The 14,148-nt window shown below is 40.0% G+C and overlaps 1 protein-coding gene across 3 annotated transcripts in view; it reads right to left on the reverse strand.

Annotated features, from left to right (window-relative positions):
* The window catches only part of LOC129721349 (PAN2-PAN3 deadenylation complex subunit PAN3), a 66,352-nt gene that overhangs the window by 25,455 nt on the left and 26,749 nt on the right, over positions 1 to 14,148 (reverse strand). For all 3 annotated transcript variants that reach the window (XM_055673808.1, XM_055673809.1, XM_055673810.1), the window contains exon 3: positions 7,831 to 7,907. In XM_055673808.1, coding sequence (XP_055529783.1) covers positions 7,831 to 7,896 — 66 coding nt within the window. In that variant the 5' untranslated portion in view covers positions 7,897 to 7,907. The remainder of the gene's footprint in view (positions 1 to 7,830; positions 7,908 to 14,148) is intronic.

The raw sequence follows: 14,148 nt of genomic DNA on the forward strand, positions 1-14,148 counted from the left end.
GGCTTTTTATGACGAAATTCTACGCTTTTCTCATAAAAACCCAGCTCTACAGTTCTCATATAAAAAAGTGTGCCATAATGACTAAAATACTCAAGAAACTGTGCAATTGGCTGTGGCTATGTCCAACATGTAATTATTCATGAATTTTATTTAAGCTTTTATGATTAACTGACTTGTAAATAATACAAAGAGTAAAGTAAATTTATTTCGTCAATCAATGTAGACTACAATTCTAATGTATACGTTAATCTTAAGCTATCGAGTTCTAGCACGTAATGCGCTTTTTAATGCGTTCCGGGACATGGTAACGTCTATAATCTCGCAGTGTTTGTTGTATGCGTTCATGATGCTGTTAATTGGTCCATGTTTGGCGTACAGTGACCGGTAATTATTGTTAGTAAAAATATTGCGCGTTCTTAAAGGACGAGAAGGAGCATAAAAGTTAAGAGTTTCCAGCAGATTTGGTGAATTAACACGTTGTGAGATCATATCGTTTACAAAGGTAATCATGGTTGTTTCTCGTCGTTTCTTCAGAGTTTCGATATTAATAAGCATGCAGCGAGATTCGTAAGAAGGGAGAGGATATGATGCCCAATTGAGTTTTCTTAATGCAAAAACCAGAAATTGTTTTTGAACTGATTCAATACGATTGATATGAACTTCTTGATATGGGGACCAAACTTTACTGCAGTACTCTAATATTGATCGAACATAGCTCACAAAAAGAGTTTTTATTGTGTATGGGTCCTTGAAATGATAACTGAAACGTTTAATAAAACCAAGCATACTGTTGGCTTTGTTGATTATTGTGTTATAATGATTCACGAAAGTGAGTTTCGAATCGAGGATCACTCCTAAGTCTCTCATTTTGGTACATCTCTCTACAAGTTGTTGGCCTATGTAATAGTTCATAGTTTGCATTGAAAGTTTTCTTGTATATGATATGACATTACATTTCTTAATATTTATATCAAGTAAGCTTTTCAGACACCAAGTATAGAAGGTATTGATCTGCAACTGAAACAATTCGAGGTCAGACTGGTTTTTAATCTCCATATACAATTTCATATCGTCGGCATAGATTAAAATTTTGATCTGGTTAAGTAAAAGGGTTACATCATTAACGAACAAAATGAATAGTAAGGGTCCTAAATGTGATCCTTGCGGAACTCCAGATGTTACCTTCACTGGATCAGAGAGATGGCCTTTGAAACGGACAAATTGTGTTCTGTTCGTCAAATGAGATTCAATCCATTTCACGAGTTGGTTATCTAGTCCAATGCGTTTTAGTTTGAAAATCAGTAATGTTATATCGACTCTATCGAAAGCTTTACTATAATCGGTATATAATGTTTCAACGTAGTTACCTCTATCCATTGCAGCGAGTGTCAAATTAACGAATTCTAATAGCTGTGGACCTTCCTTTGAAAAAACCATGTTGGTTGATTGTAATACTATTTTTCACCTGTTCGAAAATTCGTTTATTAACGATTGATTCAAATAGTTTCGGAATACAAGAGATGATTGCTATGCCGCGATAATTTTTTATATCAGAGCGTTTACCTGACTTAAAGATCGGGATGAGAAATGATTTTTTCCACATGGAAGGAAATTCACCTGTTTTGATTGAGAGATTGAAAAGCCAAAACAGTGGTTTTACAAAAGAAGAAGCAAATGTTTTCAGCATAGATGGTGGAGTTCCATCTGGCCCAGCACCCTTAGTTGCATCTAGGGATTCTAATGATGTTAATATTTCTTGAACAGTTATATTTTGAACTGATACACTATTGGTACATTCAGGTAAATGCGTGAAGTAGTTAAAATCTCTATTTTCATCCGGGTTTTTGTAAACGGTCTGGAAAAATTTCGCAAATTGGTTGCAAATAAGCTGAGACTCGGTACTTTCGTTACCTTCATCAAAATGCATGCGTGATGGAAAATTATTAGTTTTCATTTTTTCCTTTGCAAAACGGTAAAACTGCTTTGGATCAGATTTGATGTTACTTTCTACCCTTGAGTTATAATTCTCATAAGCTAATGAGATTTCTGCATCTAGTTCGCTGCATATGTTCTTGTATCGTTCCAGATTGGTCTCACATTTATGGTGTTTGTACATTTTATGGGCTTTCTGTTTTTTGTTTTTCAAGTTTTTGATCTGTTGCGTGTACCATACGGGATCTTTGAAACAAAAGTTAGTGCGTTTTTTCGTCCTAGGAACTGTATCATTTATAATTTCGTATAATAGAGAGAGAAACGTATTCGCGGCTTTTTCAATATCCTCTTTGCCTCGCAAAAGTGATTGCCAGTCGACTACACTGAGTTTACGGTCGATTTCTGTTATATTAGCTTTTTTAAAGTCATACACATACTCAAATTCACTATCATTGGGACGTGATCTAGTGCTATCTATGTTCAATGAATACTCAATGGCTGTATGAAATTTCTCATTTTTCGATAGAGGATCAACGGCTTTATCTACGCTAAAATCTTCAGTGCAGTTTGTGAACAAGAGATCTAAAAAACAGTTCAGTTCATTTCGTATTGCGTTTACTTGATATAATCCTAACTGACTGGTCGTGTCGAAAATTTGCTGTAGTGCCTCGTTATCTCCTACTATAGGAAGCAACAGTGATTCGTTATCGCAGTCCTTGATGAAGTCTGCATCTTTTTGATTGAAATCGCCGTATATATGTATTTTAATTTCCGGGTCAGAGTTACAAATTACTGAGTTGGCGGTTTCTAAAAATAATTCATAATATTGTTTTTTTGCAAATTGTGGAGGGAAGTATACTGATGCAAAAATGTGGCATTGACCGTTTAATACAGTTTTGACCCAAACATCGTCAAATTCTTTATACTTCATCGTTGGGACCAGCTCTGCGTCGAACTTTGTCTTGACGGCTACTAGTACACCGCCACCAGATTTTTTATCAGTTAACAAAAGATCACGATCGCTTCTGAATACTTGATAACTGTTTCCAAAAACCTCCTCACTCTTTATACTTTCAGACCAACTTGTTTCCGTTCCTATAATGATTGAATACATACAACCATTAATCTTTTTACTAAGAATATCAATTTTTTTTGAACTACTCATTCTGTTAAAATTCTGGCAATATATTACAAACTCTTCAGAGCCACGTCTTGAATTACTCTCTTTCTCATCGAAAGGAGTCATTATTTCCGAAAAATCGGTCTATAAAATTTGTCGGCACTTTCCCTTGCGCGTTGCAGGGATTGAATCCTCTGGTTGTTCAAGTGTCTACTATAAGAATTAAGGTCTTCGGAAGCCGCTTGTTTCGGTACGCCGAATTCTTCATGTACCTCGAAGAAAAATTTCCTGAGCTCCTCCGCAGCTACTGGTAGTCCCTCTGATGCCAAAGTAATTTGTATGCTGGTTTTCGTCATACCGTCGTAGCAAACCGTTGGGTCTTTGTCATGCATGTACGCAAGGTAAAGACGTACAAGGTGCATAATTTTTGGATCTCGTAAACGCGCCTTCAGAAAACGCCCGTCTCCAACAGCTGATTGTTGTGTTAGGTTGACAGCAGGAGGCCGCATGGGATCGAGCGACCACGATGTTGGGTGCGATTCTAATGTTGCTTTCGAAGTAGTGTTCTCATTTGGTGGCGATTCAATATTATGTTGGTTCTGGTTGTCTGAACGGTAAGGGTTTATGGTTTCACCCTTCCGGAAATTGATGAAATTTGGAACTGCGAGGCCTGCTATAGGGTGGTCAATAGTTGATGGTGGTCTGGCAAATTTAACTTTGGCGGTTGCCAGTAATTGTTTATCCGATCCATTGACACGGATCTGGTCGTTTTGGTAAGTGTGTGTGAACTTGTGGTTGTTGTTGATATAGTTACTATTCGTTGTCTTGTTACTGTTGCTGTTGATGTTGGTGGTATGGTTTCGATTGTTGTAGAAGTTTTTCGATTCAATATATTGTCGCCTCCTACGTTTCCTGTTTCGTCTAGATTTTTCGGCAGCCTTTTCTTGGAGCCTACGAGTCCGTTGTCTAGCATCATAATCCGACCAGTCTGGCATCCAGCGCCATTTATTGCCCAAAAATCGCCATCCTGGCGAAGAATGGTCCGTTATGGGCTTCGTAGCTTTATTGTTAGCTGCCAAAGTTTGATTTAATTCTTCATGCAGTGACTTGTGTTGTTGTGATGCGCTAGTTTGATTAATTTGGAGACTGGTAATAGCTCCAGAGACAAATTTTACCTCGTCGAGAATTTCACGAAGAGCAGAATCAGCATTAGACTGCGCTGAACCGGTTTCAATTGTAGCGAGTAGTTTGTTTATTGACCCTGTCGTTGAGTTTGTAGCTGCTGCTGCTGCTGCTGTCGCTGCTGACTTAGCCATCGCTTCAACAGCTGCTGAGGTGTCCGAATGTGTATCAAGAAGTGTTGACATTTTGTTTTTTATTTCTGCGGCACTGGCTTTGTTGCTGCTCGCGGCGTTGGTGATGGTAAGTTTAATTTTATTCAGGCTTTTTTCAATATGCTCCAGCAAGTTATCATGAGTCGCGCTGAGATTTTTATAATTTGAAAGCAGCTTATGGTTTACTTCAAGCGTCTTTCCGATATTTTCTGAGATGTTTCTGAGATGAGATGTCAGAGCCTTAAGATTTAGGTCGGTCACGAACTTTTCCTGGCAGTCCTGACAAAGCGGCAGCATAAAAGTCCGCAGGATTTCCTCGTGATTTCTTTGTGCACCTATGCACGCAGCATGAAATGTTCGGTTACAGATTCCGTGACAACGCCAGAGGTAGCGATTGTCACCTTGCGCACAGTTTACGATACCGCACTTCATTGCACTCGCGACGTGAACAAATGACCGTATCAAGTAAAAACAAATAAACTACTTTTGAATGCTTGCGCGCGTTCCACACGTCGTCGGTTGGAAAAAAAATATGTTGAGGTACAAAAAAAAGTTAAGTAGTAAAAAAAAAATGTATATATATACTATAGTGCAGCACGCGCGTCCGAACTCGACGACGGTCCGTAAGAGATTTTGTGCAATTGGCTAGAACTATGGTTCCCTTAACCTTTACACTTTTGGAGTTTTTAATATTATAAGTATTTCAAATTATTTCACTAACTTTAGTTAACTTTTACCTAAAAACAATAAAAATTAAAATTGGGGCAGAATGCACTATGAAGAGCTTGCAGGAGATTGCTTGACAACTTAGAGCATATTCCATTATTTTTTATTTTACTTTCGAGACTTCAAACGCTTCTCATTTCGCGTGCTGATTTCTCCTAGGGGCATATTAGCCTAGGGATGGGCGAAACGGCTCTTTTGCAAGAGCGGCTCTGAACCGCTCACTCACCGTTCCGAACCGACTCATATGAACGGTTCATGGTTCACAATGTTTAACGAGTGTTGTGTTTACAGTTCGTGTTTTCTCGGTAAACTTCAGGTTCGCGCGAACCCATCAGTTTTGGTGCGCTCAAAGAACCGTGGCTCTTTTTTGTGAGCCGTTCGTTCTTTCGCTCTTTTCTAAGAACCGGTTCATATGAACGGCTCATGAGGAGCATACTGACCTTTGTTGTGGTGCGTTTTGATCACGAGCTTGTTTGGCGGCAATGGTAATTTCAACCAAAAAAGACATTGAAATCGAGTATTTTATAATAAACTTCGTCATAAACATACAATAAATAGATCCTACAATCATCCTACACGTTCAATGTCGCTTTAAAATGATTAGAAGCGCTGTAAATCGCGCGAATGCTTAACTGGTGCGTTTTGTACAATCCTCCCCTACACTCGGGAAGAGTGCTATGAAATCAAAAGAAATCATTATCTCGCAGTACTGATACCTCCGAGGATTTTAGGGTGGAAGTGCGTCGAAGCCATAAATGTCCGACTGAAAGCACCACGTGGTCAACTTAGAATTTTCAAATGCTTACCACTCGGTAATAGTTGATGCATCACTTGTGAAAACATATCATCATGTTTGTTATGGCCATAAAAACATATAATACCGTCTGCCGGGGTGAGATTAAGCCACGGGGGTGAGATTGAGCCAAAACGGAAATTGTTTGTATGTTAAATAACTTGAGATTTCTAGAACCTAATATCTCAAATTCAATACTTTATGAAACGTGACATATTCATTCACAACTTCGAATAAAATATAGATAATATCAGTGAACTGTTTCACTTAAATAATGTTTCAAAGTACAGGGTGAAAAACATGCGCAAATAACGTTATCCAAAAATGTCCTAGGCAAACCATCCCGTTCAAGAAATCTCATCAACTTACTGCTCAGTTGGTACGTTAGGATGTCGTCTTGAATGTGTTGAGGAAATATTACGCATTAAACCTGTGTTGGCTCAGAAAATAATATTTTTCCAAACTGTACACTTTTCTAGCCCTTTTGGGGTGAGATTGTGCCAAGCTGTGATGAACGGTACAATGTACGGAATTCATGTTTACGACAAAATTATATCAGTAAACACCAAAACACTTGCATTGTTTACATAGGGTGTGTTGTCTAGTCAAGGTATTATTTGAAATAATGACTAAAAGCTTGAGAACAGTAAGCTAACAACTGTTAGATGGAAATTTACACTGATTGATATTACTTATGGAATGTAACAAAATTTTGTACACCGATTCTATATTAACTGATGACTTTTCCAGCAAGTAAGGAGGGTTGTGGGTACGTTTCCAGCGGTTTTGAGATCTCCAATGGAATATACAGTGGTCAATGACATATAATAATTGAAACGAAAAGTCTAACGAAAAAGCTACCTAGAGACGCCACTATGCGTATAGAGACTGTCCAAAAGCCACGTTCTCATAATTGGTTACTCCAGATATCGATTTGATCCAGTCATACATTTTTCTACAATTCATATGAAACGTAGTTTCTGATCAACCCCCTACAGCCCCTTAACAGTCCACGTTGTTTATGGTCGACCCTATACTTACTGTTTTATCATGTTATTCATGTGAATTATTCGTAGATACACTACTGTTCATTTTTCAGGTGTTGAAGTCAACTTTTTGTTTTTGGCACAATCTCACCTCATAGAAGGGGTGAGATTAGGCCAACGTTCATTTTATTTTGGCAAAATTATAGTTTATTGTAACTTAACCATATTTGCGGCAGTCGTTATTTAAACATTTAAGTGTGCGTTGACGTGATTTGGATCAAACTCATTGCCTAAATGTGTACATTACAAGCTAAGGAACAAAAATGTATCCTTTTTTTGCATGCCATTTTACAATCCAATATGACGTCTTCAGGTTTGTGGAAAACAGCCTAAAGTGACAAAATACCAATATAGGTATTTCCGTAATCGTGATAATGCACAGAAGCCAACAATCGAAATCAGATACCACTTTGAATTCTACGATGGCGACCTCCGGTTTTTGCAAAACAGCCGAAAATCCGAATTTGATCATTTCCAGTATTTTCGTAATCGGGATGAAGCCAAGAATCGATTACGAACCCCATTTTGAATTTAAAAATGGCAACAGCTCAAAATGACTGAGTACCACCCAATATGAATAATTCCATTTTGAGAAAATACCCGGAATACGACACAATATGGGCAGCGTGATGTACGGAAGTCGAAAGGCGAGGATGTTATCGTTCCGAATATACCAACCATTTTAAACGATTCGTCTTTTGAGTTTGAACGTATCCAATAATTGATTTGTCATGCATTTGCTGACTATAACCAAATCGCGCGGTTAATCTCTAGATGCATGTAGATTCAATCAAAATTATTAAACTAAAGAAAAATGGGCGGGAAGAAGTTTGCCGGGCCAGCTATAGTTAAATATAAGCATGAATGATGGAAACTTACCATATAAGTGGCCAGTTTACTTTCCGACGGAACTCCATTTGGCGGGGAGAAGAATATTGGATCCATAGCCCGGTGGCCTAGAAAACATTTGGGAGAAAGAAATTTATCATATTATTTGCCATTCACGTCGTAGATCTTTCAGAATTTAGAAGTAGTTTACTTGTGGTATCTCTTATAGTGAAATGCAATTTAATAAATCGTTACTAGAAATAAAGGTAAACAAATTTATCGTTTTCTGTAAAATTAGATTCTCAACTGGAAGGATATCGGAGTCACGGTTTTTTTTTTTCAATGGCTGAATATTTAAGCTAAAATACCAAAGCTGACATGTAATCGTGTGTATAAATGTAGGAACATATAATTTATACATGTAAACCTAGAGAAGAAAATACAAATGACAAAGTTCACAATTTTAAGTTGATTCGCATGTCGGCAAACTTAAATATTCCCTTCTAACAAAAGGAAATAAAACAAACCCAAAGGCTGGTTAATGTGTATTTCAGTGATGCTTAGCACAATGTTGTTTTCCAAATCGCCGCACAATCCGAGCCTCCGACGTATCTACTGAGTGGGCGACGGAGAAAAAAAAAGGATCAACTCAAGGTCGAACGTTTTAGTTGGCCGGAGTGCCTCGTCGTGGAGTTTCCACCCACTGTCGAAAATAACTTATACTTTTTTGTTCCGCGATGTACCGAACCAAAGCGCAAAAACGGTGGTGCGTTGGCGGTAGGTAGTGTTAGCGGCAAAAGAAAAAGCCTCCCACTTTTGGGGACCGAAAGGAATTAAATGGGCGAATTATTTACACACAATTTCCATTATGACACCGATTTCCTTCACAAACAGCGATTCAACGGGGCAGCATTAAAACTGAGTTGTCACGATGGAAGCGATATGCTTGTTGTTCGCCCTACAGGCTAGAAAATTTTTGAACCATTGATTGATGCTGTACTATGTCGAAGCAGAAATTTTGCGCACTGTCATTCGCTTTGTCAACCTCGTCTCGGCGTCATTTCCGAAAAATTGGAACTGAGTAAAAAAGCTTTTCTTGTGCCTAAAGTAAAGGTTGAAAAAACCTAAAGATAATCGATAAAACCATGATAGAATCATCGTATAAAAAATAATATTATTGTGCCAGTAAATGAATTGGACTATGATGTTAAACATCTACTACGAAGAAGGGTTTACCAACACAATTAAAGCATGTAGTTTATCCACTCTACTAGTAAAGAACCGGAAGAGCGACAAAGCGAAAAACTTGTTGCCTATGCAAGGTAAAATGAATAAAGAGAAAAATGAGGAAAGCAGACCTTAAGCAACAAAACGGAGAAACATCAACCAACAACAGCTGATGTTGAATGGAGAAACGCTACGTTGACGCTGACGCTGCTTGCTTTCGGTTGGTGGGCGCCCTGCCGGTGACGACCTAGATGAAGGTGTTTGAATAGCAGTAAATGTTGACCGAGCTCGAAGGCCTTGTAAACAGTGTACGTACGGTAAGCGAAACGAGAAGGGGTTTCGCCCTAAATTCGTCGTATGATGTGTATCTTCAGGTGAAATACTGTTCAAGCGCACCTTTGTTCTGCCATCGGTAAGATTGTTGAAAGTTGAGCTTAGAAGAAAAGTAATGGCTAGATTCTATCCCGCACTCGGATGATTAACCGAGATTATTTTTTCACGTATAGAGAAAGCACGAAAATTTAACGAGTAACAAGAGAGAATGATGTTGTGTGTGGTGTTCTCTGGAATTACATTCTTCAACCAAAACGTTTTTTCAACTGGCAATGGAAGTAAACTATCAAAATAAGGTAATAATTGAACCGTCAGCTCCTTGCTAATACTGACTCATTCCGATAGTTTAATTTATTATACAGGCAATATAATTATACTTAAAAATGAAAACATTAAACTTTATAAAACAGCAATAAAAAATGTTTTGTTCTTTATTGTGATTCCAAAATAAAAACGAGCACTTCGAACGGGGGAAAACAGTATACCAGTCATAGCGGCAAACTAGGAACAACGCAAGCTGGCCCGGTCATTAAAACGAAATTAAACTATCAACCGGCCAAGCAGCTTCAGGCTGCAATCGATTTGATCAAGCAGTAACCTCAGCCAGTAGTCGATCGATTTTACTAGGATGATCGATTTTACTAGGACCCAATTAATATAACCCCCCTCTTGTCGTATGCACTAACCAGGTGGAAACTACCAACAATAACGCGGCCAATTGTATAAGTATGAGAATTATTAGTTTTCTGAAAGCTGAAAACTTCCACATAGGAACGGGTTAATAGTAGATGAGGTGTGAACAACGCACGGTGCAAAAATTCACAGGCAGTGCGATTTCGTGGTGTCGGAACCAAACATGGTACGAAACGCGCTGGTGAAACCGGGTTGAATTTTTTATATTTCCACCACCTGCAGACCGCCGCACTGTACCGCCATTTCCGATCGTAAAACTACGCGTCCAAAACCGCTCTTAAACCGTATTAAGGTAGCAACTACAACAATAGCGATATATATCTACTATCTACGGCGGGCGGGTGTCTTTCGGCACACGTTCATGCAAGCTAGCTCGAGAAGGGCAACTGAAACCGAACCGTAATAATTCCGTGGATTGCAAAAAGACGGTCTACTTTACTCGGCTAGATCGTATTTGCACCTATTTTGAGGGATATTTTAGGAGTGTGAAAAGCTGAACACACAAACCTGTCATCGTATTGGCTAAAAGCACAACCAGGAAGTGTCATCATAAGCAGAGTACCTTCATCAAATGAGTAAGGGATGCAGATTACAACAATGAAATTTGTGTTTTAATGCTCAGTTGCTAACATGAAAATTGCCACAGACCATGAGATTTTTGTATACAATGCGATTCGACTGGACTTTTTAACAGACAAAAAATAGGATTATACATACTAAAACCAAACTACACTCTCTTTCGCTTTGTCAATGGCTCCAAACATTTGGGTTCGCAAGGAAGTACTAAGTCAGCAGAACAAATAGTTCATAGCATGAACATTCGACCCGCTGCGAAACAGAGTGGTCTATGTGCCATCAAACAAATTTTTCAGAAGAAGCAATTTTCGAAAAATCTCTGAATAAAATTCCGTTCAACGGGTTCCTTCGAACGAAATGTTGTTATATGAATGGCCATTCTGATTCGGACGAAATTTCAGGTTTCAGCTCTAAAGTTCGATTTATCGAAATTTTCTTAATTTTCCAACTTCAGTTTCTTGAGTAGATGCGGCTTATGCAAAAAAACTCATTTTCGAAAAAAATGGTCTTCAGACCACTCTGTTCCGCAACGGCTCGTTTAGTGCCCATTCGTTTCTCATTAAATGCCATGCCATTTCAAACCAGGTTTTCATAATTTTATTGAGTTTTTGCATATGTTTTAAAATATTACTATACAGGCATAGCTCCGATTTTTTATAAATGTTTTAAAACGATCAGAAACCGTTGATTGCAATTGGATGTCAAATAATGCTTTCATACGTAGGTAGTTATAATAAATTAGGTGCATTTTCCATATTTAGTTTTTTTTTTAATATAGGTCTGCTAGCTTAAGAAAATGCTAGCAGGGCAATGGTCGATAACAGCATTTTCAACGCACAAACTGCTGTAGAATAATCGAAATAGTTTAATGCTCATTAAATGTTCTTGAAAAAAGTCTGGTTTCCATGACAATTCTACCGATTTTTTTTTTTTTTTTACAAAAGTATAATTATACATACTTAGCCTAGTGTTTTTTAAATATTTGCCTGTGAGAACAACCAGAAATTTTTCTATACAATCAGATGTCAATATGATGCTTCCATACGCAGGAGATACTTTGTACTTCCATCTTTGGGAACGTGTGCCAGCTCCAATGGTGAAGTAAATAAAAATAGAAAAAAGTTATTTACCCTACAAATTATGCTATATTCGCCCAACAAAAACAAACGATGTTATAAATTCAGATCTAAATATTTTTTTTACACTCTAATCTCTAGAGGACTTCATCTCAAACCTTCAAAAGTAAAGCAAAGTAAATCCAGGGGCTACATTCCGGTGTCACAAAAATTTTCAAAATACTGGACGCCGAAGTTGCATGGAAGTACGCGCAGCAGCTGGATGCAGCATTACCAATGGAAGAGCAGTATGGTGCAGCTACTCTTGAAGATGGCTGAAGGGACATTCGGTCAGCCATAGGTAGTATTGCTGTAGGGGCACTTGGTACTTTGGCTCCGAACAGGAGAAACGACTGGTTTGGCGACGAGTGCAAACAGTTAGTGGAAGAGAAGAATGCAGCACGAGCGAAAATGCTACAACACCAAACAAGGGCGAACGTGGAGCGCTAACGACGCGCGCGGAACAGACAAAACTCGGTCTAACGGAAGAAGAAGCGCCAGGAGGAAGATGGAGATCGCGAGGCGATGGAGGAACTATACCGTGCGAATGACATACGAAAGCTGTTCCCGCAAAAGCTATGTGCCACAAGCCAACATGTGCAGGGACCTGGCCGGCAACCTTCTCACGAACAAGTGGGAGGTGATTAAAAGGTGGCGATATAGCAGAGGACGACGACGGAGTGGTAGTAGATCTCGGTGTATGCGCAGATGACGATAGAATTCCAGCCCCTGACCTCCAGGAGGTTAGAGAGGAGATCGGCCGGCTGAAAAACAATGAAGCCGCTTGAGCTGACCAACTCTCCAGCGAGCTGTTGAAATACGGTGGAGAATCACTGGCTAAGGCGCTACACTGGGTTAATGCCAAGATTTGGGAGGAGGAGGTAGTACCGGAGTAGTGGATGGAGGGTACAGTGTGCCCCATCTGCAGAAAAGGCGACAAGTTGGATTGCTGCAACTACCGCGCAATCACGTTGCTGAACGCCGCCTACAAGGTACTCTCTCAAATTCTGCGCCGTCGATTATCACCGTTTGCAAGGGAGTTCGTGGGGCATTACCAAGCAGAATTTATGGGTGCCTGCGCCACCACGGACCAAATTTTCGCGATACGGCAGGTCCTACAGAAGTGCAGTGAGTATAACGTGCCCACACATCATTTGTTCATCGATTTTAAATCGGCATACGACACAATCGATCGAGAACAGCTATGGCAGATTATGCACGATTCCGGTTTCCCGGATAAACTAACACGGTTGGTCAAGTCGACGATGGATCGGGTGATGTGCGTAGTTTGAGTTTCGGGGACACTCCCGAATCCCTTCGAATCTCGAAAAGGGTTACGGCAAGGTGATGGATTATCGTGCTTGCTATTAAACAACGCTTTGGAAGGTGTGATACGTAGGGCTGGTATCGACACGAGTGGCACGATTTTTAGAAGATCTGTTCAGTTCTTTGGCTTCACCGATGACATTGATGTTGTAGCACAAACCCTTGAGAAGAAAACGGAGACGTACATCAGGCTGAAGGCTGAAGCCGGACGGATTGGACTGGCCATAAACACATCGAAAACTAAGTACATGAGAGGAAGAGGTTCCAGAGAAGACAGTATAAACCTCCCGCCTCGAATTCATGTTAGCGGTGATGAAATCGAGGTGATAGACGAATTCGTGTACCTGGGCTCACTGGTGACTGCTGACAACGACACCAGCAGAGAAATTCGTCGACGCCTTATGGCTGGAAATCGTGCCTACTTTGGACTCCGGAGGACGCTCCGCTCGAATAAAATCCGCCGCCGCACAAAGTTAACCATCTACAAAACACTGATCAGACCGGTAGTCCTCTACGGCCATGAAACCTGGAACATGCTCGTGGAGGACACCCGTGGGGTTTTTGAACAGAAGGTGCTTCGTACTTTCTGTGGTGAAGTGCAAATGGAAGATGGATCTTGGCAGAAGCGGATGAACCACGAGTTGCAACAGCTGCTGGGAGAACCAACGGGGAGAAACGGCGAAAATCGGGAGACTACGGTGGGCTGAGCATGTCGTTAGAATGTCGGACAACAACCCGGTAGAAATGGTTCTTAATAACGACCCGACTGGAACGAGGCGAGAGGGCGCACAGCGATCAAGGTGGCTCGATCAAGTGGAAGACGATCTACGGGGTCTCCGCAGACGATATGGCTGGCGAGCTGCGGCCATGGACCGAATTGAATGGAGACGAGTTCTTCGAACAGCAAGGGACACTTCGGCCTGGAGCTGACTGGTAAGGTAAGGTAAGGATTCGATCTTTTCCCATGTAAGGGAAACGTGCCGTTATAAGCCATGTCATTATCTCGGAAATCTAACCAGTTAAAAAAGTTATCATCTCTAGTAAAGATGTTTAAAAAAACAGGAGGGTTGTGTGCAAAGCCACGACCGCAAGGTTGAAG

The sequence above is a fragment of the Wyeomyia smithii genome, chromosome 2 (genome assembly GCF_029784165.1).
Source record: "Wyeomyia smithii strain HCP4-BCI-WySm-NY-G18 chromosome 2, ASM2978416v1, whole genome shotgun sequence".
Lineage (NCBI taxonomy): Eukaryota > Metazoa > Arthropoda > Insecta > Diptera > Culicidae > Wyeomyia > Wyeomyia smithii.